At 41.1% G+C, this 24106-nt stretch overlaps 3 protein-coding genes across 3 annotated transcripts in view; 2 read left to right on the forward strand and 1 right to left on the reverse strand.

The window, feature by feature from the left end:
* Positions 1-19844, reverse strand: part of LOC118742247 (peptidylglycine alpha-hydroxylating monooxygenase) — a 148891-nt gene extending 129047 nt beyond the window's left edge. The window contains exon 1 of the mRNA XM_036474172.1: positions 19553-19844. The gene's annotated coding sequence lies outside the window, so the exon portion shown is untranslated. The remainder of the gene's footprint in view (positions 1-19552) is intronic.
* LOC118743564 lies at positions 4281-5078 on the forward strand. Its single transcript, XM_036476329.1, has one exon. The coding sequence runs from the start codon at positions 4281-4283 to the stop codon at positions 5076-5078; it is 798 nt and encodes a 265-aa protein (XP_036332222.1).
* The window catches only part of LOC118743565, a 120838-nt gene continuing 103105 nt past the window's right edge, over positions 6374-24106 (forward strand). Inside the window, exon 1 of the mRNA XM_036476330.1 lies at positions 6374-7433. Within this exon, the coding sequence (XP_036332223.1) occupies positions 6374-7433 (1060 nt within the window). The remainder of the gene's footprint in view (positions 7434-24106) is intronic.

Raw genomic sequence — 24106 nt, forward strand, 5'->3', positions numbered from 1 at the left:
TCTTCTTGAGCAGGTTATCTTTAATGTGCCTCTCAGAACTCTTCGCTCTCACATCCCCTTTTACGTTCCTGCCGTTAAGACTAACTACTCATCTTTTGCGCCTATTTTTCGAGGCCTTGTAGAATTTAACAATATCTCAAAGAGCTTAGATATCGACTTTTCGTTTCCAAGAAGTCTTTTTAAATCATCTCTTGAAACCTATTTTCGTAATTGTACATATACTAGTCACCGTTAATACTTGTAAGCCTACTTCTAGTCTGTAAGATTGTAAATCATAGACTGAATAAAGATGAAATATATGAAATATGAAATGGGAAGAGCATTTGAAGACCTGTAACTTCGCCTGTGGTGCGAGCAAGCTTTGGTCAATCGTGAGGTCGTTGTCCAACCCGACGAAGCGGGACGACAGAGTCGAGATAGACTTTGGTGACCACGCTTCGTCGGACCCGGAGCGATGCGCGAGCTATTTTAGCCAATTTTAGTGACCAGAAGGCTGCACAAAATGCCAAAACCCAGTGCGCCTCTTGTTTTCACCAGCGGTGAGGTAAGGGTAGCCATCGGGAAGGCGAAAGCCTTCAAAGCCATTGGACCCGACGGAATATGCATGTTGATGCTGAAAAATTCGGGTCCTGCGGGAGTAGTATACCTAACGGAGGTCCTCAACCTGTCTATGGTCACTCTCGTCATTCCAGACATCTGGAAAATGGGGAGAGTGGTCCCACTGCTCAAGCCGGGGAAACCAGCCCACAAAAGAGAGTCTTATCGCCCGATAACTCTCCTTTCCCAGGTAGCGAAGACACTCGCTCCTGTATTTAACAAACCACTTGCCCCAGCGAAGCATCAGCATGGGTTCCGTAAAGTGCATAGCACAACAACAGCACTTAACGCCATAAACACTCAGATAACTCTAACCGAAACCGCCCCTGTGAGAGAACTTTTCTAGTAGCGTTGGACCTGTCCAAGGCGTTCGACACTGTCAGTCATTCAACGCTACTAAAAAATATAGAGGCCTCCTCACTCCCACAGGGACTCAAACGGTGGGCGGCGAATTACCTGAGTGGTCGACACTCGTCAGTAATTTTCAGAGACAAAACTAGCAAGCCACGTAAAATTAAACAGGAGGTACCACAGGGTGGTGTCCAGTCCCCGCTACTGTTTAATTGTTACATCTCAAAGCTACCTCAACCACCAGAGGTTGTTAACATTGTCTGCTATGCTGACGATTGTTCGATCATGGCGTCTGGGAATGGAATTGATGAGTTGTGCTCGAAAGTAAACGGTTATCTCGCCGAACTTTCTCGCTTCTTCACTGCAATGAGCCTTGCCCTATCCCCTGCGAAATCCTCGGCAACCCTTTTCACCACCTGGACGAAGGAGGTCAAGCTGCAAATGGGTATTCACGTCGATGGCGTAACAATACCGACGGTGAATAACCCGAAAATCCTCGGAGTTACCTTCGACAGTCTGCTCTCCTTCTCGGCGCATACAACAGCAACTGTCAACAAACTACAGAGCCGCAACAAAGTCCTCAAGTCGCTGGACGGCAGCACTTGGGGCAAAGATAAAGAAACGTTGTTGGCAACATACAAGTCAATTGGCCGTCCGGTTCTGAACTATGCAGCGCCCGTATGGTCGCCGTGGACTGGCAGGACGCAGTGGATGAAGCTACAGACCAGAACACCACCTACATGACGAGGCCCAGATGCTCCTTGTAAAGGAGCATAACATAATGCTCTGCAAGCAGTTCCTTGCTGGGAGCCACAGACGTGGCCATCCCAGCGGACAGCTGCTCGTGGAAGAGCGCTCGCCAAGGCACGTCAGGAGGCATCTTTACGAACTGACGGACGAAGTCCAGAGGTTCATCAAACAACCTCTGGACCCGTCAACCTACCGACAGGCCAACAACATTATTTCCATTACAAATTATTAACAACAAAATAAAATAAATTTAAAATTAAAGGTATTCACAAAACAAGTAAATTTAATAAGTATATGCATATATAACATATCTTAATCCTACATTACTCCCCCTTCAAGAGTTTTGATGTCGAATAAATTAAATGTAACTTTCTTTTTTAATTTTGCATCGTTAATACGACTGTTCGTGTTAGTATGCTGCGTTGTTTCAATTATAGCTGGTTTTAATCTATTAATTGGAATTGTTTTAACGTCACCATTAATTTCTACCCTAAAATATTTCTTATCTTTTTCGATACCTTTGTAGGGTCCTTCGTACGGTTGTTGTAATGAACATTTATTTATAGAACGAACGAAAACAAATGTGCAGGTTTGAAGATCCTTTGGAATATAAAAACAAGTGCTAGAATTTTGATGATGATTTAAATTTGAATTAACATTTTGAAAATGTTTGCGCAAACAATCTAAAATCTCAGTTGAAGAAAAGTTATCCGCTGATGGAACAACAAGTTCACCAGGCAAACGTAAATTTTGCCCGAAAACCATTTCAGCTGGTGTAGCTGAAATATCTTCTTTATAAACAGATCGTAATCCCAAAAGTATTATTGGTAGTTCTTCATACCACCTTCCAGCTCCATCTCTAGCCATAATAACAGCTTTTAATTGCCTATGAAATCTCTCAACCATACCATTGCCTTGCGGATGGTATGCAGATGTTGTAATATGATGACTTCCTAGTAATTTAATTAGCTCTGAAAATAATTTGGATGTAAATTGACTTCCTTGATCAGTCGTAATTTTTAATGGAACTTCAAATCGTGAAACATATCCAGTAAAAAATGTATTTGCAATCGTTGTAGCCGAAATATCTTTTAATGCATATGCCTCTGGCCAGCGAGTAAACCTATCAATTATTGTCAAAATATAACGATGACCTTATGAAACAGGCAAAGGACCAACAATATCTATATGAATGTGTTCAAATCTATTTTTAGGAATTGGAATTTTGCTAACAGGAGATTTCGTGTTACGATGGACTTTCGATTTTTGGCAACTAACACACTCTTTTGACCATATATTGATTTCCTTAGTCATTTTCGGCCAATAATATCTTTTAACAATAAGTCGCCTAGTAGCTTTTGTACCAGAATGTGAAATACCATGAAGTATATTAAAAACCTTCTTACGTAAATTAGTTGGTATATATGGCCTCGGATTTTCCCCTGTTATCTCGCACCAAATATTGAAATTTAATAAAGGAATTTGAATTAACTTTAAATTTAAACATTTAGATCCAATTTTTAAAACATTAAGCTTATCATCTTTTTGCTGTTCATTTTGTAAAATCTTTAAAGTTTAGCTCCGTATTTCCAATTACATTAACTTCAAAAGCTCGAGATAGTGTATCAGCTATGATATTTGACTCTCCTTTAATATATTGTATATCATTAGTGAACTGTGCGATGTATTCCAAATGTCTCGTTTGTCTTGGACTACGTTCTGTTTTTGAATTTAAGACATTGATTAAAGGTTTATGATCCGTGAAAACAGTAAATTGTCGTCCTTCCAATAGGTAACGAAAATGTTTGATATTTAGATAAATCGCCAAAAGTTCTCTATCGAATGCACTGTACTTAGTCTCAGACAGAGACAATTTTTTGGAGAAAAATGCAATTGGCTCAATGTTATTATTGAAATGTTGCTGAATGAAACCTCCAATTTCCGCATTAGAAGCATCAACAGTTAAAGATAACTTAGCGTCTTTGTTAAAATGATTTAACAATATCTCAGACGCAAACTTATCCTTAATGGATTCAAAGGCTTGGATTGAATTATCATACCAAATTAAAGATTTTTCTCGTCTCTTGTTTGTTCTATTAATTAAATCATAAAGTTTATTCGTGAACTCTGCCAATTTCGGTATATACCTATGATAATAATTAACCATACCTAAAAATTTCTGTAATTGTTTAATAAAATTTGGACGCTCAAAATTGCGAATAGCTGCTACCTTGTTTTCAGAAGACCGAATCCCAGCTCCAGATATATTATGTCCAAAAAAATCAATATTTGAAACACCAAAAGTACATTTGCTTGGTTTAATATGTAGGGATTTGAACGTACACTCGAATTTAATGCCAGTGGGCAACATTGTTTTTCATTATTCACTTGTCTTTATTCATTATTCACTTGTCTTTATTCATTCATTTAAGATATTCATTCGATTTCTATACTTTAACGGACGCGTTGCTTTGTAAGAAAGAATTCTGATTTTGTAGTTTATTTGTACGCTAAGTGCGTAAAATATAGTTTTAATTAATAAAATGTAAAGCTATAACTGGTGACCCCGCCGAAAACGCAAAATGCCAGAGGATAATTTTGAGGATGCAGTAACTACAGTTCAAGTGGCCCGACTCGCCGTCAAGCCACCACCATTTTGGAAGCCCGACCCTCGCCTCTGGTTTGCACAGGTGGAGGCGCAATTCGTGCGCTCTGGAATCTCCACTGACGAAACAAAATTTTATGCAATCGTTGCGGAAGTCGATTCAGCAATTCTCGCACATGCCAGTGACATAATTTCGGCGCCGCCGGCTACGAACAAATACAATACATTAAAGGAGAGGTTAATTGACGAGTTCGGGGAGTCGACAGAAAGGCGTCTCAAACGATTATTCGAGACGTGTGAGCTAAATGACAGGAAGCCTACAACTCTACTACGTGAAATGAAAGAGTTGGCCAACCACCGCCTCGATAAACAGATTCTTAAATCTTTGTGGATGCGTCGCTTACCGGTACACGTACAACAAATTTTAGCCACGCTAAAGGACGACGTCGAAATTTTTGCCCAAAAAGCTGACGACATTTTGGATATTTCACCGGGGGACAAATTAAGCACAATCGATACAGAGGACACGCGGGCCACTTTAGCAGACCTCGTGAGCAGACTTGACCGCATTGAAAGTGAGAATCAACGTAATGTTGATCATATCGGTTATGGTGGGCGTCAAAAGGCTCCACCCTCGCGATCAACTCCAGCTGCACGCAGCAGCCAGTCACGGCCAACGCAATCTAATATTTGTTGGTACCATCAAGCATTTGGTGAACAAGCGAATAAATGTCGACCGCCCTGTGCATATGTGCGACCGCATTCGGAAAACTAGTCGGTCCTCCGTTTCAAGCAACAAAAGCAGAGGATGGCAATTCTTGCCGCCTGTATATACGAGATAGAACATTTTCGTTAACATTTTTGATAGACATGGGTGCTGAAATATCGGTAATCCCAAAAAATAAGAACGACAACGTACAACCTGCACCGATGAAGTTAATCGCAGCAAACAACACGCAGATAAACACCTACGGGAAAAAACGGCTCACATTAGATCTAGGCTTACGTCGCCAATTCGGCTGGTTATTTGTGGTAGCCGATGTTTCTTATCCGATCATTGGCGCAGATTTTTTGCAAAATTTCGACATTTTAGTCGATATGAAGAACAAATCGGTTATAGACCGAACGACAAACATCCGCACGGTATGCCAAGTTACGAAGTTACCACAGGACACCCTTTCAGTCAAAGGTGCGGACACCTTGCATAAGCTTTTGGCCCGTTACGTGGATCTCACGGACGATTCTCGTAGATTAGCACAACAAGAAACGTCGACACAACATTTCATCGAAACAAGAGGAGCGCCTGTGGCGCAGAAAGTACGTCGCCTCTCACCGGAAAAACTCGAAATAGCAAAAAAGGAGTTTGAATATCTCATGGATCGTGGGATATGCCAACGCTCGAAAAGCCAATGGGCCAGCCCATTGCATATGGTTCAAAAGTCGAATGGCTCATGGAGGCCATGCGGCGACTATAGACGGCTTAATGCAAAAACGGTTGCTGATAGTTACCCTATTAGGCATATTCAGGATTTCGTATGCGACTTGCATGGAAAGACAGTTTTCTCCGTCATTGGCTGCAAGAAAGCGTACCATCAAATTCCGGTCAACCAGTCTGACGTGCCAAAGACAGCAATATTAACTCCGTTTGGACTTTTCGAGTTCAAGTACATGACGTTCGGTCTTAGAAATGCGGCTCAGACATTTCAGCGATTTATGGATGAAACGGTAAGGGGACTGTCATTTGTTTTTCCTTATTTGGACGACGTACTAGTAGCTTCCAAATCAGAAGAGGAGCACGAAGTACACTTGGAACAGTTGCTTCAACGTTACTGAGAAAGGGGCATTGTCATTAACATCGAAAAGTGTCAGTTTTCGCAGCCAACCGTCGAGTTTCTAGGACATCTTGTGTCAAAAAAGGGTATAACACCGCTGCCGCGTAAGGTTAAAGGCATCCTTGAGTGCAAGCTACCAAAGGAGGTCCACGAGCTCCGCAGTTTGTTAGGGGCAATTAATTTCTACAGGCGTTTTCTACCACATGCTGCAGCCATTGAAGCGCCATTACAGAAGATGATGGGGCCCTGCAATAAACGGGATAGGACCAAGTTAAACTGGACAGTTGAGACAACGAACGCTTTTCAGACGCTTAAATCACAGTTGGCAGAGACAACACTGATCGCTTACCCCGCTAAAGGCGCTACTATTGCGCTTATGTGCGACGCTTCAGACACCGCAATGGGCGCAGCACTTCAACAGCTAGTAAATGGGGAATGGCAGCCATTGGGTTTTTTTTCAAAAAAACTTACGCCAACCGAACGACGGTACAGCGAATATGATCGTGAGTTGCTCGCGATATACAGAGCAATTCGTAATTTCCGCTACTTCCTCGAAGGAACTAATTTCGTAATTTTTAGCGACCACAAGCCGTTGACACAGACTTTCAACCAGAAATGGGAGAAGCTGTCACCTCGCCAGACGCGTCAACTAAATTTCATAAGCCAGTTCTCATCGGACATCAGACATATCAGTGGGGCCGATAACCTCGTCGCCGACATGTTATCGCGGATAGAATCAATCGTAATGCCATCGCCATTGGACCTGCAGCTGCTGCACGATGAACAGAGCCATAGCGACGAATTAAAGAAATTGCTAGACGACGACAACACATCCCTACGTTTGGTTAAGCACACACTTCCTGGAACAAGCGTCGAGATTGTTTGTGACACCTCCACCGGAAAGCTTCGACCGTACATTCCAGAAGCCTTGCGTCAAGTGGTTTTCAACGCTATGCACGGCCTAGCGCATCCAGGAGCAAAGTCAACTTGTAAGCTCATATCAAAAAGTTTCGTCTGGAAGGGTATGAGCTCGGACCTGCGGGCACGTGTGCGTGGTTGCCCAGCTTGCCAACGGTGCAAAATCTCACGCCATACTAGGAGCGAGTTAGAAACATTCGACGTGCCTAGCAAGCGGTTTGTACACATAAACATCGACATCGTTGGACCGTTTCCGCCATCACGCGGTTACATGTACTGTTTGACATGCGTCGACAGATTTTCAAGATGGATTGAAGCCATACCGCTAGCGGATATGAGAACTGAAACCGTGGCAAAGGAGCTGCTCAACGGGTGGATTAGCAGGTTTGGTACCCCTAAATTTATTACAACGGATCAGGGTCGGCAATTTGAGAGTGGCCTGTTTAAGGAACTGGCGAAGCTGCTTGGAGCCAGACACATTCACACCACGAGCTACCATCCTCAGGCAAATGGGTTGGTGGAAAGGTGGCACCGGGTTTTAAAAGCCGCGCTCAAATGTCACTCGGCTAACACAGACAGGGTCGATATCCTACCCATTGTCTTGCTCGGTTTACGAACGGCGGTAAAATAAGACCTAGGTGTGTCTATAGCGGAAATGCTGTACGGACAGGCCATTCGGCTCGCAAGCGATTTTTTCGACACAGCAAGCGGGACGGTAGACGAAACAACGTTTGTACAAAAACTCCATCAACACTTCGAGCAAGTAGGACCAACGAAAACATCACAACATCGAAAAGCTGCAGTGTTTGTTCCTAAGGATCTTCGTTTTTTCAGCCATGTATTCTTACGAGACGACACTATTCGTAAACCATTAAAAGCACCGTACGATGGGCCGTATCTGGTCGTTAACAGATATCCTAAGAATTACACAATTTTAATCGGCTCGAAAGCAGTAACTGTTTCCATCGACCGGCTTAAACCTACATACTTTCCAAAGGAAGAGTTGGGAGGCGTTCCAATATAATAGCGACATACCATACATAACCATTCTTTGACGAAATCTCTAGAAGGGGAGTGGTGTAGGGATTTGCCCGTACACTCGAATTTAATGCCAGTTGGCAACATTGTTTTTCATTATTCACTTGTCTTTATTCATTATTCAATTGTCTTTATTCATTCATTTAAGATATTCATTCGATTTCTATACTTTAACGGACGCGTTGCTTTGTAAGAAAGAATTCTGATTTTGTAGTTTATTTGTACGCTAAGTGCGTAAAATATAGTTTTAATTAATAAAACGTAAGGCTATAAATATTTAAACCGTACTCCGTAAGGCGTTGAAAAAGCACTTGTAAATCTTTTAAATGCTGTTGTTCATCTTCACTTGCAATAAGTAAGTCGTCGATATAAGCAAAAACAAAATCTAAACCACTAACGACTTCATTAATAAATCTCTGAAAAGTATGCGCTGAATTTCTAAGTCCGAAAGGCATTCATGTAAATTCAAACATGCCAAAAGGTGTCGTAATAGCGGTTTTATAAATATCCTCTTCCGCCATTGGAATTTGATGATATGCCCTTATTAAATCCAATTTAGAAAATATATTTCTATTTCTGATTCATATTAAAATCATGAATATGCGGTAAGGGATAACGATCCGGAACAGTTACTACATTTAATCTTCGAAAATCGCCACAAGGACGCCAATCATTTAATTCTTTTTTAGGTACTAAATGGAGAGGAGATGCAACTGAGGAATTTGAAGGTCTGCAAATTCCTGTTTTAACTAAGAAATCGAATTCAGCTTTAGCAACATTATATTTAATTATGTCTAACCGCCTTGGTTTAGAAAATGGAAGACTTCCTTCTGTTACAAGCCGATGTACCGTCGAATGTTTAACTGGCTTCATATAATCTGGTTCCTCAATAAGGGAAGAAAATTGTTTTAATAACTTTGTATATTGATTATCTACTATAAATAATTTTGGAAGTGAAATATTACAAAAATTCGAAATCGTATCCACAGAAAGATTAGTCAATGGATCAACTAAACGTTTGTGCTTGATATCAATTAGAATACCATATTTACAAAGAAAATCAGCACCAATGATTGGCTTTGCCATGTCAGCTATTAAAAATGTGAAAGGAAATTCACGTCTTAAACCTAAATTAACATTCAAAAGCCTTTTTCCAAAAGTCGAAATCGTCGAACCATTAGCTGCAGTAAGAATGATGTCAGAAGATTTTTTTGTATGAGGAAATTTTGATACCGGAAGTACCGAAATTTCTGCTCCACTATCAATTAAGAAATTTTGTCTATTCTCCTTATCAAAAACAAATAAGCGACGCGTTGAAATATCTAAATTTCCGTTGTTTGTCGCTGTAACAACGGACGAATTTAGTTTGTTGAATCCTTATTCTTAGAATATGAACAAGGTTGTTCACATTTTTTTGCTTTATCACCAAATTTATAATGATATTTGCACATCCAATTTGGATTGTCTCAAGATCTTGATGTACGCTTAAATGAATTCCCAAAACTGTTTCTTTGAAATGATCCTGATCTACTCCGATTTTGACTCAAATGATGTTTAATTTCAGATAATTCCAAAGAAATCTTTTGAGAATTTTCGCACATGATAGAAGTTGTTTTTACTAAATTGTCAATAATCAAATTTTGCTCTTTAGAATTTGAAATATTATTAATTGAAGAGATTTAATTTTTGTTAATTACTTCCCAAATGATATCCGCTAATTTAGTCAGTTCATTTATATCATTTTAGTTTGAACTAGCTAAAATCGCACTTAAATTTTTGGGAAGTTTCCTAAGCCGAAGTTTTTTGAGAATATTTTGGCTGAAATGAGAACCGGAAAATAGCATAAGTGACCGATAAAATTCTGAAGGTTTACGATCCCCAATTTCAGAATCTGACAAAATTTTATCCAATTTTGAATTCTCACTTAAAGAATGTCTTTCGATTAAGACTTTCTTTAACTCAGTGAATCTGTTATTTTGTTGCAGATTTTGAATGAAATCCAAAATCGTTACAATGACTTCTTGTGGAAGGGCCGTAATAATATGTTCATACTTAGTATTTTCTTGTGTTATATTTTTTGTACTAAATTGCATTTCTGCATGTATAAACCATGCATCTGGGCAATTAGTCCAAAATTGTGGAAGTTTTACTGAAGTTGCACAAACTTCAGTAATATGTTGCTCTACATATGGATTTCTAATTTGTTCTTGAAATGTGTCATTTTGTAAATCGATCAATGAACTATCTAAATCTTGTGTGTGTATAGGCATGTTTATATTCTGAGGTGAATGAATCATTTTGAAGGGAATGAGTAATTTACAAATAAGAAAACTATAGAATTTTATCTAATATTAAAGAACTTATATTAATAATAATAGTAAAAACTAAGTAGCTTATCTTTCAAAATGGACTGTTGCTTGCTAGATCCATTGATATCTGCTCGCTGCCGTTGTTACGTAAATTTATTTGTTGTTGTTATAATTGTTGTAGTTGTTGTTGTTGTTGTTGTAGCGGCTACAACAACCCCGCCCAGATCGGCTGGTATCTCAGTCGTTGTCGTCAAGTTCCACTAACGGCAACCCTAGGAAGCGTGCAGCTTCTGCGGGGTTTGCCCATAAGGACAAGGTCGTTAGGGATGTCGGGTTTGCCGGGCATGCGAAGAGATGTTTCGAGTCATGTGGGGTCTCTCCGCATGCCGGACATTCATTAGGCACATCCTCATTCAGCCTACTCAGGTAGGAGTTTAACCTGCTGCAGTAGCCGGAGCGAAGTTGTGCAAGTGTGGTGCGCGTCTCCCGAGGCAGATGAAGCTCCGTCTCGTCAATGTCCGGGGGTGGTGTGCCTAGAACGGCATTCACAGGTCTAGAGTCTACATAACTCGAGACTGAGTCCCTGTGAATGCCGTTCAAGGCCTGTCTGTAGGCTGTCGGGTCCAGAGGTTGCTTAATGAACCTCTGGACTTCGTCCGTTAGTTCATATAGATGCCTCCTGACGTGCCTAGGCGAGGGCTCCTCTGCAAGCAGCTGTCTGCACGGGTGGCCACTTCTGTGGGTCCCAATCAGGAACTGCTTGCAGAGCATTATATTGTGCTCCTTCACCGGGAGCATTTGCGCCTCGCCGTGCAGGTGGTGTTCAGGCGTCATCAGGAGGCATCCCGTCGCTGTCCTCAGTGCGGTGTTTTGTGCGGTCTGTAGCTTCGTCCACTGCGTCCTACTAGTCCCAGGCGACCACACTGGCGCTGCGTAGTTCAGAACCGGCCGGCCTATTGCCTTGTATGTTGCCAGCAACGTTTCTTTGTCTTTGCCCCAAGTACTGCCGGCTAGCGACTTGAGGACCTTGTTGCGGCTCTGTACTTTATTGACAATAGCGGTTGAGTGCGCAGAGAAGGAGAGCAGGCTGTCGAAAGTTACTCCGAGTATTTTGGGGTTATTCACCGTCGGAATTGGTGTGTCATCGACGTGAATCCCCAGCGGTAGCCTGACCTCCTTCGTCCAGGTTGTGAACAGGGTCGCGGAGGATTTCGTAGGGGAGAGGGCTAGACACTTTGCAGTGAAGAAGCGAGAAAGTTTGGAGAGATAGCCGTTTACTTTCGAACACAGGTCATCAATTCCATTCCCAGTCGCCATAATCGAGCAATCGTCGGCATAGGAGACAATCGAGACTCCCTCTGGTGGTTGAGGGAGCTTTGAAATATAAAAGTTAAACAGTAGCGGGGAAAGGACACCACCCTGAGGAACCCCCTGTTTTATTTTTCGCTGCTTACTCGTTTTGTCTCTGAACATTACCGACGAATGTCGACCACTTAGATAATTTGCCGACCACCGTTTGAGCCTCTGTGGGAGAGAGGAGGCCTCTATATCTTCTAGTAGCGTGGAATGGCAGACGGTGTCAAACGCCTTTGACAAGTCCAACGCTACTAGAATCGTTCTCTCACAGGGACGGTTACGGTTAAGGCCACGAGTTATCTGAGTGTTTATGGCGTTAAGTGCTGTTGTTGTGCTGTGCACTTTACGGAAACCATGCTGATGCTTCGCTGGGGTCAGGTGATTTGTGAAGTACGGGAGTAGCAAGGCCTCGAGTGTCTTCGCTACCGGGGAAAGGAGTGTAATCGGACGATACGAATCTCCTTTGTTTGCAGGTTTCCCCGGTTTGAGCAGTGGGACCACTCTCCCCACCTTCCAGATGTCTGGGATGATGAGAGTGGCCATTGACAAATTGAGGACCTCCGTTAGGTACGCTACCCCCGCAGGACCCAAATTTTTCAGCATCAGCATGCATATACCGTCGGGACCCATGGCTTTGGAGGCTTTCGCCTTCCCGATGGCCACCTGAACTTCACCGCAAGTGAAAGCAAGGGGGGCACAATTTGTTGGCAGTTTGTGCAGCCTTCTGGTCACTCGACGCTTGGCTTTGTCTACCGGAGGATGCAGTATGAACTGCCGGCTAAAATAGCTCGCGCATCGCTCCGGGTCCGACGAAGCATAGTCGCCGAAGGAAATTTCGACTCTGTCGTCGTGCTTCGTCGGATTAGACAATGACCTCACGGTTGACCAAAGCTTGCTCACACCAGAGGTGAAGTTGCAAGTCTTCAGATGCTCCTCCCACTTCTTCCGCTTATGTACGTTTACAAGTTGCCGAATCTCCGCGTTGAGATCCCTGATACGGGGATCTCCGGGATCGGCCTGACGAAGGCTATCACGCTCGTTTGCTAAAACAGCCGCTTCGGCAGGGAAGTTTGGACGTGGGTCCGATATGCACCCTGCCGGTATGAAGCGGGCTGCAGCAGCAGTGATAGCCCTGCGGAACTTACGTTCACCGAGGTAGACGTCGGTTGGTGTGGGGAGCGATGTGAAGGTGTTTTCAGTAAACTCCGCGTAACCTTTCCAGTCAGCTTTAGAAAAGTTGACATAGGTCCGGTGTTTGGCGGAGGCAAAGTCGGTTGGTTTATCAATCGAGATGACTATGGGTAGATGGTCTGATGCTAGAGTCAGCATAGGTCGCCACGTTATGCTGTTTATCAGACCAGCGCTGACTATTGTGATGTCTGGCGAGCTACTGCAGTTACCCATAATCCTGGTGGGTGCGTCGTCGTTCATTGTGCAGAATGTCGAATCGTCTATCTGCTCAGCCAAGTCTGTTCCCCTACGATCGTTTGACAGGCTTGAGTGTCAAAGATCGTGGTGCGCATTAAAGTCACCTACTACCATACGGTTTTCACCTCTGAGGAGCGCACCTATATCAGGGTGATATCCTGCCGGGCAGCAGGTGACAGGGGGTATGTATATATTAAATATTTCGAGCTCGACATCGCCTGACCGGATAGCGATGCCCTGACATTCTAGGGTGGTATCCCTGCGGTCGATGTCTGCTTCGATAAGACGATACTGCACGGTGTGGTGCGTTATGAACGCTAAGCCACCACCATTATCTCGCTCGCGATCTCGACGGTGCACGTTGTACCCGGCACAATTCAACAAAGTTGAATTGCTGTGCAACTTCGTCTCTTGGACCGCAGCTATTAATATACCATGCCGACACATAAAGGCGGTTATCTCCTCAATCTTGCTCTGTAGCCCGTTACAGTTGAATTGGAGGAGCTTCATGTGGTTCGGGAGACGTGTTGTGATGTGGGGTGTGAGTGAGGTGTAAGTTCTTGCCGCCGTTGGCTGTGTGTGCTGCTGGGGTGATTGCCTCCCTGTGGTGGTATTGGGGGGCGTCGCAATTGATGCCAGCGACCGGGCAGCGCAACACGGGCCCTCGAAGTTCCCCGTCCAATCTCGCGTGGTGCGCAGACCTGAACATGCCCTAAAGTGGCACCAGCCAAGGCAGGTGTTGCACTTGACTGATGTCACATTACGGAATATTCTGGTCTGACATACCGTGCAGATTGTAGGGGGGAACCAAGAGTTGTTGGCGGCGGCGTGTGGGTGGTGGTGCAGTTGTGTGTGTTATGTGGTCTGTGGTGGCTGTGGTATGTTGTTGTGTTGTGGCGACTGTGTGTGGTTGCTGTGTGAGTGTGTGGGGCTGCACGGGCGGACTATGGGTTGCCGTGGAGGCTGCTCTATTTGAGCAACAGGGGGCCACGTACGACGTGGTCCACTGTCTGTGAGTCCGTAGTCCCGAGCAGACCCTGAGGTGACTCCACCCCTCGCAGGCATTACACTTGACTGAGGTGGAGTTGTGGTGTAAACGTCTTCGGCATACACAGCAGGTGTATATTTCTGGCCCAGGGTTTGACTCGATGCCAGCCCTGAGTAGGAGAATGCGTAGTGAATGCTGCCCTATGGACGGACAACTTCTGAGATACTTCGCCGACCTAAACGGGGTTAGATCGCCGAAACAACAGCCCTTGGTCGGGTGAAACCCGAGTCATTCCGGTACGTAGAACCGGCTGTCGTGTAGTTGTTGTCTTTGATGCTGCTGTTGTTGCTATTCCTGTTTGCCTGCTCTTGTATGTACTGATATTATATATTTTGTACAAACGCTCCCAGATATTTAGAAGTGCGTTGATTTAGTTTAGCTGCTCAAACTGGTCAATTAGCGGCTTAAGATTTAAGTCGTATTTTTGTCAAATTCAAAACAAATGTAAACTCCAGTGACTGCTATATTTCTTGATGCGGATCTAATATTAGTTGCCTTGGCTAAAAGGTATGGCCTCGTCAAATTAAGGCAGGATCGCCAATTATAGTTGGTAATAAATTTTTAAATAATTAAAATTGAGCTCTGTATATTTTATGCTAGTTCTTTAAAAAGCTTTTTGAGTACTGAAAATTTTTGGACAACATTATTTCCATTACAAATTATTAACAACAAAATAAAATAAATTTAAAATTAAAGGTATTCACAAAACAAGTAAATTTAATAAGCATATGCATATATAACATATTTTAATCCTACACCTACGGACAGCCCCTGTGGAAGTCGCACACTTCCTGGGCCTCCTTCTAGCTGAAATTGACGACAACGCTACAACACCAACAAGCACTGCATAGTAAATTTTGTTCGAAAAAGGGTCAACTCAATTTTTTCCAGAAAAACGAAAGCTACAATTTTTTTTATTTTCACAACAAATTTTAAAGTTAAAAGACCAGGTGTATGGTGTCAAGTTAGCACTACATACCATTTTTTCTTAAAAAACGAGAGCTACACATTTTTTCTTTCCACAACAAATTTACAACAAAAAAGCTACAATTAATGCCGTTATAACATTTTCAATATCTCAATTCTATCGACTAGGTGTATGGTGTCAAGTTAGCACTACATACCACTTTTTCTTACAAAACGAGAGCTACAAATTTTTTCTTTCCACAACAAATTTACAACAAAAAAACTACAATTAATTCCGTTGTAACCTTTTCAATATGTCAATTCTGTCGTCAAGGGTGCATGGTGTCAAGTTAGCACTACATACTAGATTTTGTTCGAAAAGAAGTCAACTAAATTTTTTCCAGAAAAACGAAAGCTACAATTTTTTTTCTTTTTACAACAAATTTTAAAGTTAAAAGCTACAATTAATGGCATAGGGACATACTGGATATCTCCATTCTATCGACTAAGTGTATGGTGTCAAGTTAGCACTACATACCATTTTTTCTTAAAAAACGAGAGCTACAAATTTTTTCTTTACACAACAAATTTACAAAAAAAAACTACAATTAATGCCGTAGTTAACATTTCCAATTTCGAAAAGTGTAGTGCTAACTTGACACACGTGGCTAAAATAGCTCGACGAATAGGTCCGACGAAGCAGGGTCGCCAAAGAAATTTCGACCCTGTCGTCGTGCTTCGTCGGATTGGACAGTGACCTCACGGTTCACAGTGAGACAACGCCGGCATTAAATACAAGGAGTCATTGTAGAGCTCTGAAATTTTGCACAGGTTATTTTTGAGACAATTCCAGTTTTAAAAAAAAAAATTAAGAAAATTCGCCCACTTTTACGCCCACCTGCCATACAGTCGAAATTTGTAAAATGCCATATTGTCCGTAATACTTTAGGTATAACTTTCAATTTTGGTATACTTGAATGTTATATAGTTACAAACATTATTTGAAATAAAAATTGAACTTTGGCCCACTTTTAACACCATCACCCATACTACCTCAACATAAAAAGTGCCATATTTTCTAAAATATATTAAATACAACCTTCAAATTCGATATTACTGTAATTTATATCATTTAAAATGTTTCATGCAAAAATTACAATAACACGCCCACTAATACGCCCACCTCCCATTGAAATGCAATAAAAAAAACAATATTTTTTTTTCATTCAATCAATAATTTTTTAACATCATCATGGTATTCTAATTTTTTTAATTTGTTTCTCATTCTAAATGAATTAATATAAGGATCTGATGATATTTGCAAATAGTGCATTACATCTTCATTCGTAGAAATACGTGAATTTTTACGAGAATGGAATAGCTTACAGTTTCTATACTCCTTATTCATTGCTTCTTGCGCTTCTTCGGATAACATTCCTGTAGCAAAAAAAAAAGTTAATATTCAATAAAGTTTAAAAAAATACTTTCAAAAATAAAAATTCCAAACAAACCTATTGGCAATATAGCCTCAGATACCATTTTGCTGCCGTGAATGAGAACTTTATGCACAGTGATGGGCATGTAGTACCAGCCATAAAGCTCTACATATAATTTTGCAGTGTCCATGCAATACGTATGGAATTTACCAACATCTATATTTTTACTACTATTTATAGTATTTAATATAATTTTCAAGCGGTGAATTAAGTCTACATTTACACCAGTTATGTAATGTAATATTATTTTACAGTTTGTTTTTAAAAAGTTTGTGAGCACAAAATAAAATATCAAATATGTAAGAGAAATGCTGGGATTAACAGCTAAAAGTTATTTTTTTTCTCTCTTTTTTTTTCTCTTACTTTTTTACTTCACTAAAATTGATAAGAACACGATCATTTATGTGTGTACAGATGTACATATGTTTGAGCAAAAAAAAAAATGATTTGGCTCAGCGGACGAAAAAATGCCCAAAATCCAACAACAACCAAAACCAAAATTATGATCACTATATTAGGCTGCTTATGAGCTTTGGACAACAAAAATAATTATAATGCAAGAGAATTACAGCATTGCTCCCACGACGAAAGATCTTTCGGTGTGCGAGGGGTGGTGACTGTTGAGGCTGGAACGTTTTTGTGATTTTCGGGAAGCGGGCATAATCATGAGTGTATGGTTGCGTTAGTGTATAAACGTATGTATGTAATCAAGTATTACTAGCTGCATGCATTAAGGTGCACCTTCTTCCTCTAATTTAATTACATTTTTTTTTTTGTTCCTTTTTCTAAGCAAACATTTTTTTTCTTAAGTTAATAGTTGCAGTACATTATTACATTTTTTTTTTCCTTCTTTATACTTATGAATTTAAAACCAAAGTTGCAAGTCCTAACACTTGAGCACGAAATCAAAAAAAAATTATTTTCTATGGCGGCTGAGGGCCTCACTAATGTTACTTTATAGCTAAGTTGTTTTAATTTATGCACTTATACATTATGCTGGTGGCGGCAAAAAAAAACACAAAAGGTGAGCGGTTAGCTAGTGGCGGCGAACTTTTTGCTGGGGAGGATTGGCTCCAGGGGATACAAGCAAACTTGCCCGATAGATGGCGGGAAAGAAACTACTTGTTTTTAGCAAAAATAAGATTGCGTTGGTATTTTCGATTGAACCTTTTAAAATACTCTATTTTCCTGCCAGGCGACAAGCGGCACTACAATATAACAATTAAACTAACAACATTAGAAAGTGATCATAACACAACTTAGATAAGAACAATATCTTGCACTATCAATTTAAATTAAAAATTATGCAACTATCTAACCCAAAGTCAATGACCTTCAACAAAATTATCTATCAAATTAATAACGTAAATAAACAAGAATATTTTTATTAAAACATAAATGATCTTTAAAGCATAATTCTAAATAACTAACAAAAAACAAATGTAATTTATTACTATTCTCTTGCACAATAAGTGAATAGTAAACAATTAAAAAAAATAAAAGTAAAAAGTTGTAAACATGCTATTGCATGCTAACATACGTATAGCGACAGAATGTGCGCGTTACGTACTTTTTGTAGTTTTTTGTATGTTTAATGTGCTTTTGCAAACTTTTGCTATATGTCCTCTACTTTAAATTAAAGCTGAGACTTCAAACTTTCATTTGGTATAAGTCTGCACCTAGGGCGAGGGGCTGCTCTATATTTCCTAGGCCATTGAAAATGCAAAATGTTCAATTTTTGCACCACAATTCTGTTGTTAAGAAAAAAAAATTTTGTTTTTTTTTTTAATTTATTTTTTCATTTACTCATTCTACAATAACTAAATTAATTAAAAAAATACTTTAAAGTTACATTTATTATGTATTTTTATTTTAATAAGCTTTTGATTATTACATATTGAACTAACATATTTCAAGCGCGTTGGCATACCTCAACTTTGACTTGCTCTAGGCCAAAAAGTAATGAAGTTATGAGGCTGAAATTTCAGGGAATTGTTACTCATATATCTGTTAATATACTGTGAAAACTTCATCCAAATTGGACGACACGTCAAAAACCATTTTTTGCCGCGGTTACTATTGGGCTGTTGTTGTTGTTGTAGCAGCATACAAATTCCCCAAAGACTTTTTGGGGAGTGTTGCTGGAGTGACAGTCCTTGGCCAGATATAAATCTGGGTCGTTCCGGTTACGTAGACCCGACTGTCCTGGGAACTGTCTCACTGTGCGGTTGACCAAAGCAGGGAAATTTGGACGTGGATCCGTTATGCATCCTGCCGGTACGAAGTGAGCTGCAGCAGCGGTGATAGCCCTTCGGAACTTACGTTCACCAAGGTTTCCAATCAGCTTTAGAAAAGTTGATATAGGTCCGGTGTTCCGCGGAATCAAAGTCAGTTGGTTTATCGATCGAGATGACTGTGGGCAGATGGTCTGATGCCAAAGTCAGCATAGGCCGCGATGATTCGCTGTTTATCAGACCAGCGCTGACTACTGTTATGTCTGGCCAGCTGCAGCAGCTGCCCACAAGTTTTTTGATTCGATTCAATTTACGCGTTTGGACATAGCACCCCAAAATCGTGGTACAAATATGCAAACAATACCCCAATATTTCGTTACCAGTTTATGAGATGATAACCAAATTTACCGGTTACAAGGGCGCCCAGAATGCGAAAAAGGTTTAAAAATTGACACGACACTTTAATTACCTGCCACAAAATTTATCATCCTCGCAGTTTCATGAGAAAATTTTTCGATATTTTTGCTGAAACACAGACTTGTCGATGTACACTAAAGTCAACCCTTTTGCGTCCCACCAGGTTTTGTACCGTTACCCATCGAAAACGGGACGGAGGGCAACATGGGTCATAACCCGTTTTCGAGGATAAGGGATTCATTATACTAAAATATACCGAATATTTACCGTATTTGGAGATACTTGCGGCATCAAAAGTGGGAACTGAGAAATTTGTCCTGCGAAATCGTCGTCATTTAATTTGTTGTCCTCCAAGTATTTGAATGTACCCAATACGTATATTGGGCAGAGCAGTGTAAAGAAAATTCCTATTAAGACAAATATACCCATGTCAGGAAATGTTGATCCTAAATTCTGATTAAAAACATATATTATAACACTTGTTGGTAAATCATATGCACGTCACCAAAATATATCCCCACTAATATATTTAATACACGTAGGGGTTGCGATACTATTGATAAAATCTTGGTATCGATACTTTTGATTCGATACTGGGTAAATCGGTATTCGATACTAGGGTGACGTTCTATTGATACCCATCAACCAATTTGAGCAGATCTGACCTGTTGAGAAGCAGACGTGTGTTGTGTGTGACGTTCGTAATTTTGAAGTTTGCTACTACTGTTTTGCTTCTTTCTTTATGTGTATTTTGTCGCTGGTTTATTTCATTGATTTTTAGGCAATTTTGAATAAATTTTTTGTGCAAATGTAATTAAAATGAACTGCGCGGTGATTGGTTGCAAAAACACGTAATAATAACTTGGTTAGCACAAACATGCGCTCAAAAATTGCTTTGATTTTTTTCTTTATGCTTCGTCTTCATATTCTTTGTTTGCTTTGCAAAGAAAATAACATGGCGGCGAAATTACAAACGTCAGCCAGAAAATTGCCTTTTCTTTTGCTTCCTCTTGTCAGATCTTGTGTAGTTGGATCATGATTGATACCCATATGGGTATTTTCTTGCGATACCGCTTAATGTATCATAATAAGATCAATTAAGAGATTTTCAATAATTTTTTGAGCAAATGTTATTAAAATGAATTGCGCGGTGATTGGTTGCAAAATAATAAATTGGTTAGCACAAACATGTGGTACAAAATTGCTTGCATTTTCTCCTTTATGCTTCGTCTTCATATTGTTTGTTTGCTTTTCATAGAAAATAACATGGTGCCGAAATTATAAGTCAGCCAGAAAATTACTTTTTTATCTTGCTTCATCTTGTCAGATCTTCTGTAGTTGGATCATGATTAATACCCAAAAGGGTACTTTCTTGCGATACCGTTTAATTTATCATATATATAAGCTATTTACAAATAAAAATAATTTGCAAATACCTAACTCACTGTTTATTCGACGGCGAAAAATTTTTATTTAATATTGCTTGATTATAAAAAGACAATAATATGACCATCAAAAAAGAAAATAAAGTTAAAAATGGCAAGATCTTGATTATAAAAAGACAAAAGGATGACCATCGAAAAAGAAAATAAACCTAAGAATGGCGGCGTATTGCGCTTATTTGCAAGTAATATCACTAATCGATACTAAGGGCCGGTTGTTCAATGTCGGGTTATCAGTACTTGCCGGTTAAACATCATTATTGACGTTTCCGACATCATGCACATAACATGTGATCGATAAAGCAGTCTTTGTATTTAACCAGAGCTTCTACCTCCGATTTGTGCTAATCAGACTTTGAACTACTGGGCCTTATTTGCGTGATTTAGTTATTTGCAAATAAAAAATTAACTCAGCGTGTATACGGCAAAGTTTACCATTTTGCAAATGGTTATTTGCAAACAATACGTGCGTATAAACGTAGTAATAATAACATCAATATCATACAAGCCATGTTGTTCCTAGAATTCTATTTAAGGGCCTGTTATTCAATGTCCGGTTAACACTAATCTGCGGTTAAACATCGTTATCGACTCATGCATACAACAGGGAGTCGGTAACGTCGATAACTATGTTTAACCGGAGATTAGTGTTAACCAGACATTGAGTAACCAGCCCTAAGTATATTTCCTGATTAGTGACTCTATATTACACTGGCTACACATGACGAACATGTTTGCTGTCGTTTGCCACAGACGGAGAGCGGCTCATATGTAATTTTGTCGTGATAGCGTAAACATGGATATCAACGACACGGATGAGAAATTCAAATGCTTACGACTAAATTTTCAGGCCCGGCCCGGCACGAGTGCAAAATCAGCTTTCAAAAACACGCACGAGCCCCCACGTTAAGAGTTTCAGTTGCCCGACACGACGGGACACGTCCCAGCACGGAAATAAAGAGGCAACTTTTATTGTAAGTATACATATGTACATATTTTAAAAAATAAAACAGTGACATCAAGCGAAGCGGGCGTGGTTTGGAGCGTTGTAAGCAAAAAAGTTGAATTTGCAGTTGAATCGATCCAAGGCTGGCCGCGCGGGCGGCTTTGTTTTTCAATCGATGCACTGAGAGGGCTGATGTACTTTGGGCATTTTCATCCAACTTATTTTCCACGTGTGTGTGTGGTATCATGTGGTATCAAAAACCGCGAAGTCTGTTTGCCTTTTCCAAGTTGGATAAGGAACCCAAGCTAATGGGTCTGGTGGTAAACGAGGACAAGACGAAGTATCTCCTGTCATCAAACAAACAGTCAGCACATTCGCGCCTTGTCATCCACGTCACTGTTGACAGTTACAATTTCGAGAAAGTAGAGAATTTCGTCTACCTGGGAACCAGCATTAACACCGATAATAATGTCAGCATGGAAATCCAAAGCAGATTCACTCTTGCCAACAAGTGCTACTTTGGACTGAGTAGGCAATTCAGGAGTAAAGTCCTCTCTCGACATACGGCACACTCTATAAGTCACTTAGTAGTGGGTAACTCAGCACTGTGCTGACTCCTAGAACTGTGCCGCACGCTCAGACTCACCTCTGAAAAAATTTGTAACTCAGTAACTCAGTTTATATGCTGACAATGTATAGCTCAGTATGCTAAAGAGCCGATATGGTAAATCAGTTGATGTGCTGACACTGCATAGCTCGGTGCGGCTTGCATTGTTTAGAACTGTGTCGATGTGGTAACTCAATTGATGAACTCACACATTCATACAATACGATCTTCCAAAAAGTACCATAATAGATGACATCACTAAACTAACCATGAATTGAATATACGACTACTAAATTTAAAAAGAAGCAAGGCGAATAGCCCAGTTATGCATACTTGCACTGCTATACCATTTCTACGTAAAAATCAAAACCAAATAGAATTCTAAATGTGAAGTGCTATGCGTTGGGTAACCGCTTACATGCATAGCCCATTTTACAGATTCTTATGTGACAACTCTCAAGTAAAACTAAGTAGGGAATTATTTTGCAAATGAACTCACCAGTTGAAATCAGCTTTCTAAAATTTTGCCGGCCAGCTACAAACAGAAGCTAAGGATAACCTTTTCTAAATCGATTTCGATTACTAGGTTAGGTTAGGTTAAGGTGGCAGACCCGCAAAGGGGACTCACTTAGACATTTGATTGTCCATTGTGATACCACATTACATAGGGACGGTAACTGCGTAAAAATTACGAGAAGCGCTGGGTGTTCATAATGAAGTTCTTCAAACAGCTGATGTCCACTCCGGAGAGTCCCTCGGGAGTGTCGATGAAATGCGCACCGAGATGCTTAAACCGTAATCTAGCGAATGCCGGGCAGTTGAGTAGGAAGTGCTGAGATGATTCCACCTCGTCTTCCAGGCAACTGCGGCAGTAGGGATCCGTGACGATATTGAGTCGCACCGCGTGGGTTCCCATTGGACAGTGTCCGGTCAGTACACCTGTGAAAATCGAGAGCTGACGCTTAGCCAGCTGCAGCAGTTCCCTTGACCGCCTGCGGTCCACAACCGGCCAGAAGGACCTTGCAACTCTGCAAGTCGGGGTTTTTTCCCAGCGCTCGCTGAGCCGACCATGAGCCCATCTGTCCAAAAGCAGGCCGCAGGTTGCCAGCGGAACTCCAATGCCCTCCCTATCCGAGGTGATGGCCTCAAGGGTGCCTTGCCTGGCCAGTTCATCAGCCCTGCAATTTCCCGCGATATCACTGTGCCCCGGGACCCAAATCAGCTTGATCTGGAAGTACTCCGAGGCAGTTGAGAGAGAGGTCAGGCATTCCCCAACCAGTTTTGAGCACACCATTAGCGATCCCAGCGCCCTGATTGCCGCTTGGCTATCAGTATATATATTTACCCTCCTTTTTTGACAGTACATTGGTGCGTAGCCAATCGGCTGCCTCCTTTATAGCGGCCACCTCTGCCTGAAAGACGCTGCAGAGATCCGGCAGTCTGAAAGTAAGATCTACTGAGAGTTCCTGACAGTAGACACCTCCTCCAACTCTCCTTTCCAGCTTCGATCCGTCCGTAAAGATGTTTATTGGACCTCTTCTCCAGAGACTACCCCTCTTCCATTCCATCCGAAATGTCGACAGGTGCGACATTGAGTATAGCGTTTAGCGCTAAGGTGGGAGTGGTTCGGAGCGCCCCGCTGATCCCAACGAGGGCTGCCCTTTGCACGCGCTCTAGCTTCCTAACATGAGTGGTCTTTTCCAGTGAACTCCACCAGACGATGACCCCATACCATACAACATTATTGGTTTAATTATGGTTTCATATAGCCAATACATCACTTTTGGGGAGAGGCCCCATCTCTTCCCTATGGCATTCTTGCAGCA

This window comes from Rhagoletis pomonella, unplaced genomic scaffold, assembly GCF_013731165.1.
Source record: "Rhagoletis pomonella isolate Grant_MI unplaced genomic scaffold, Rhpom_1.0 Rhpom_scaffold_00007, whole genome shotgun sequence".
Taxonomy (NCBI): domain Eukaryota; kingdom Metazoa; phylum Arthropoda; class Insecta; order Diptera; family Tephritidae; genus Rhagoletis; species Rhagoletis pomonella.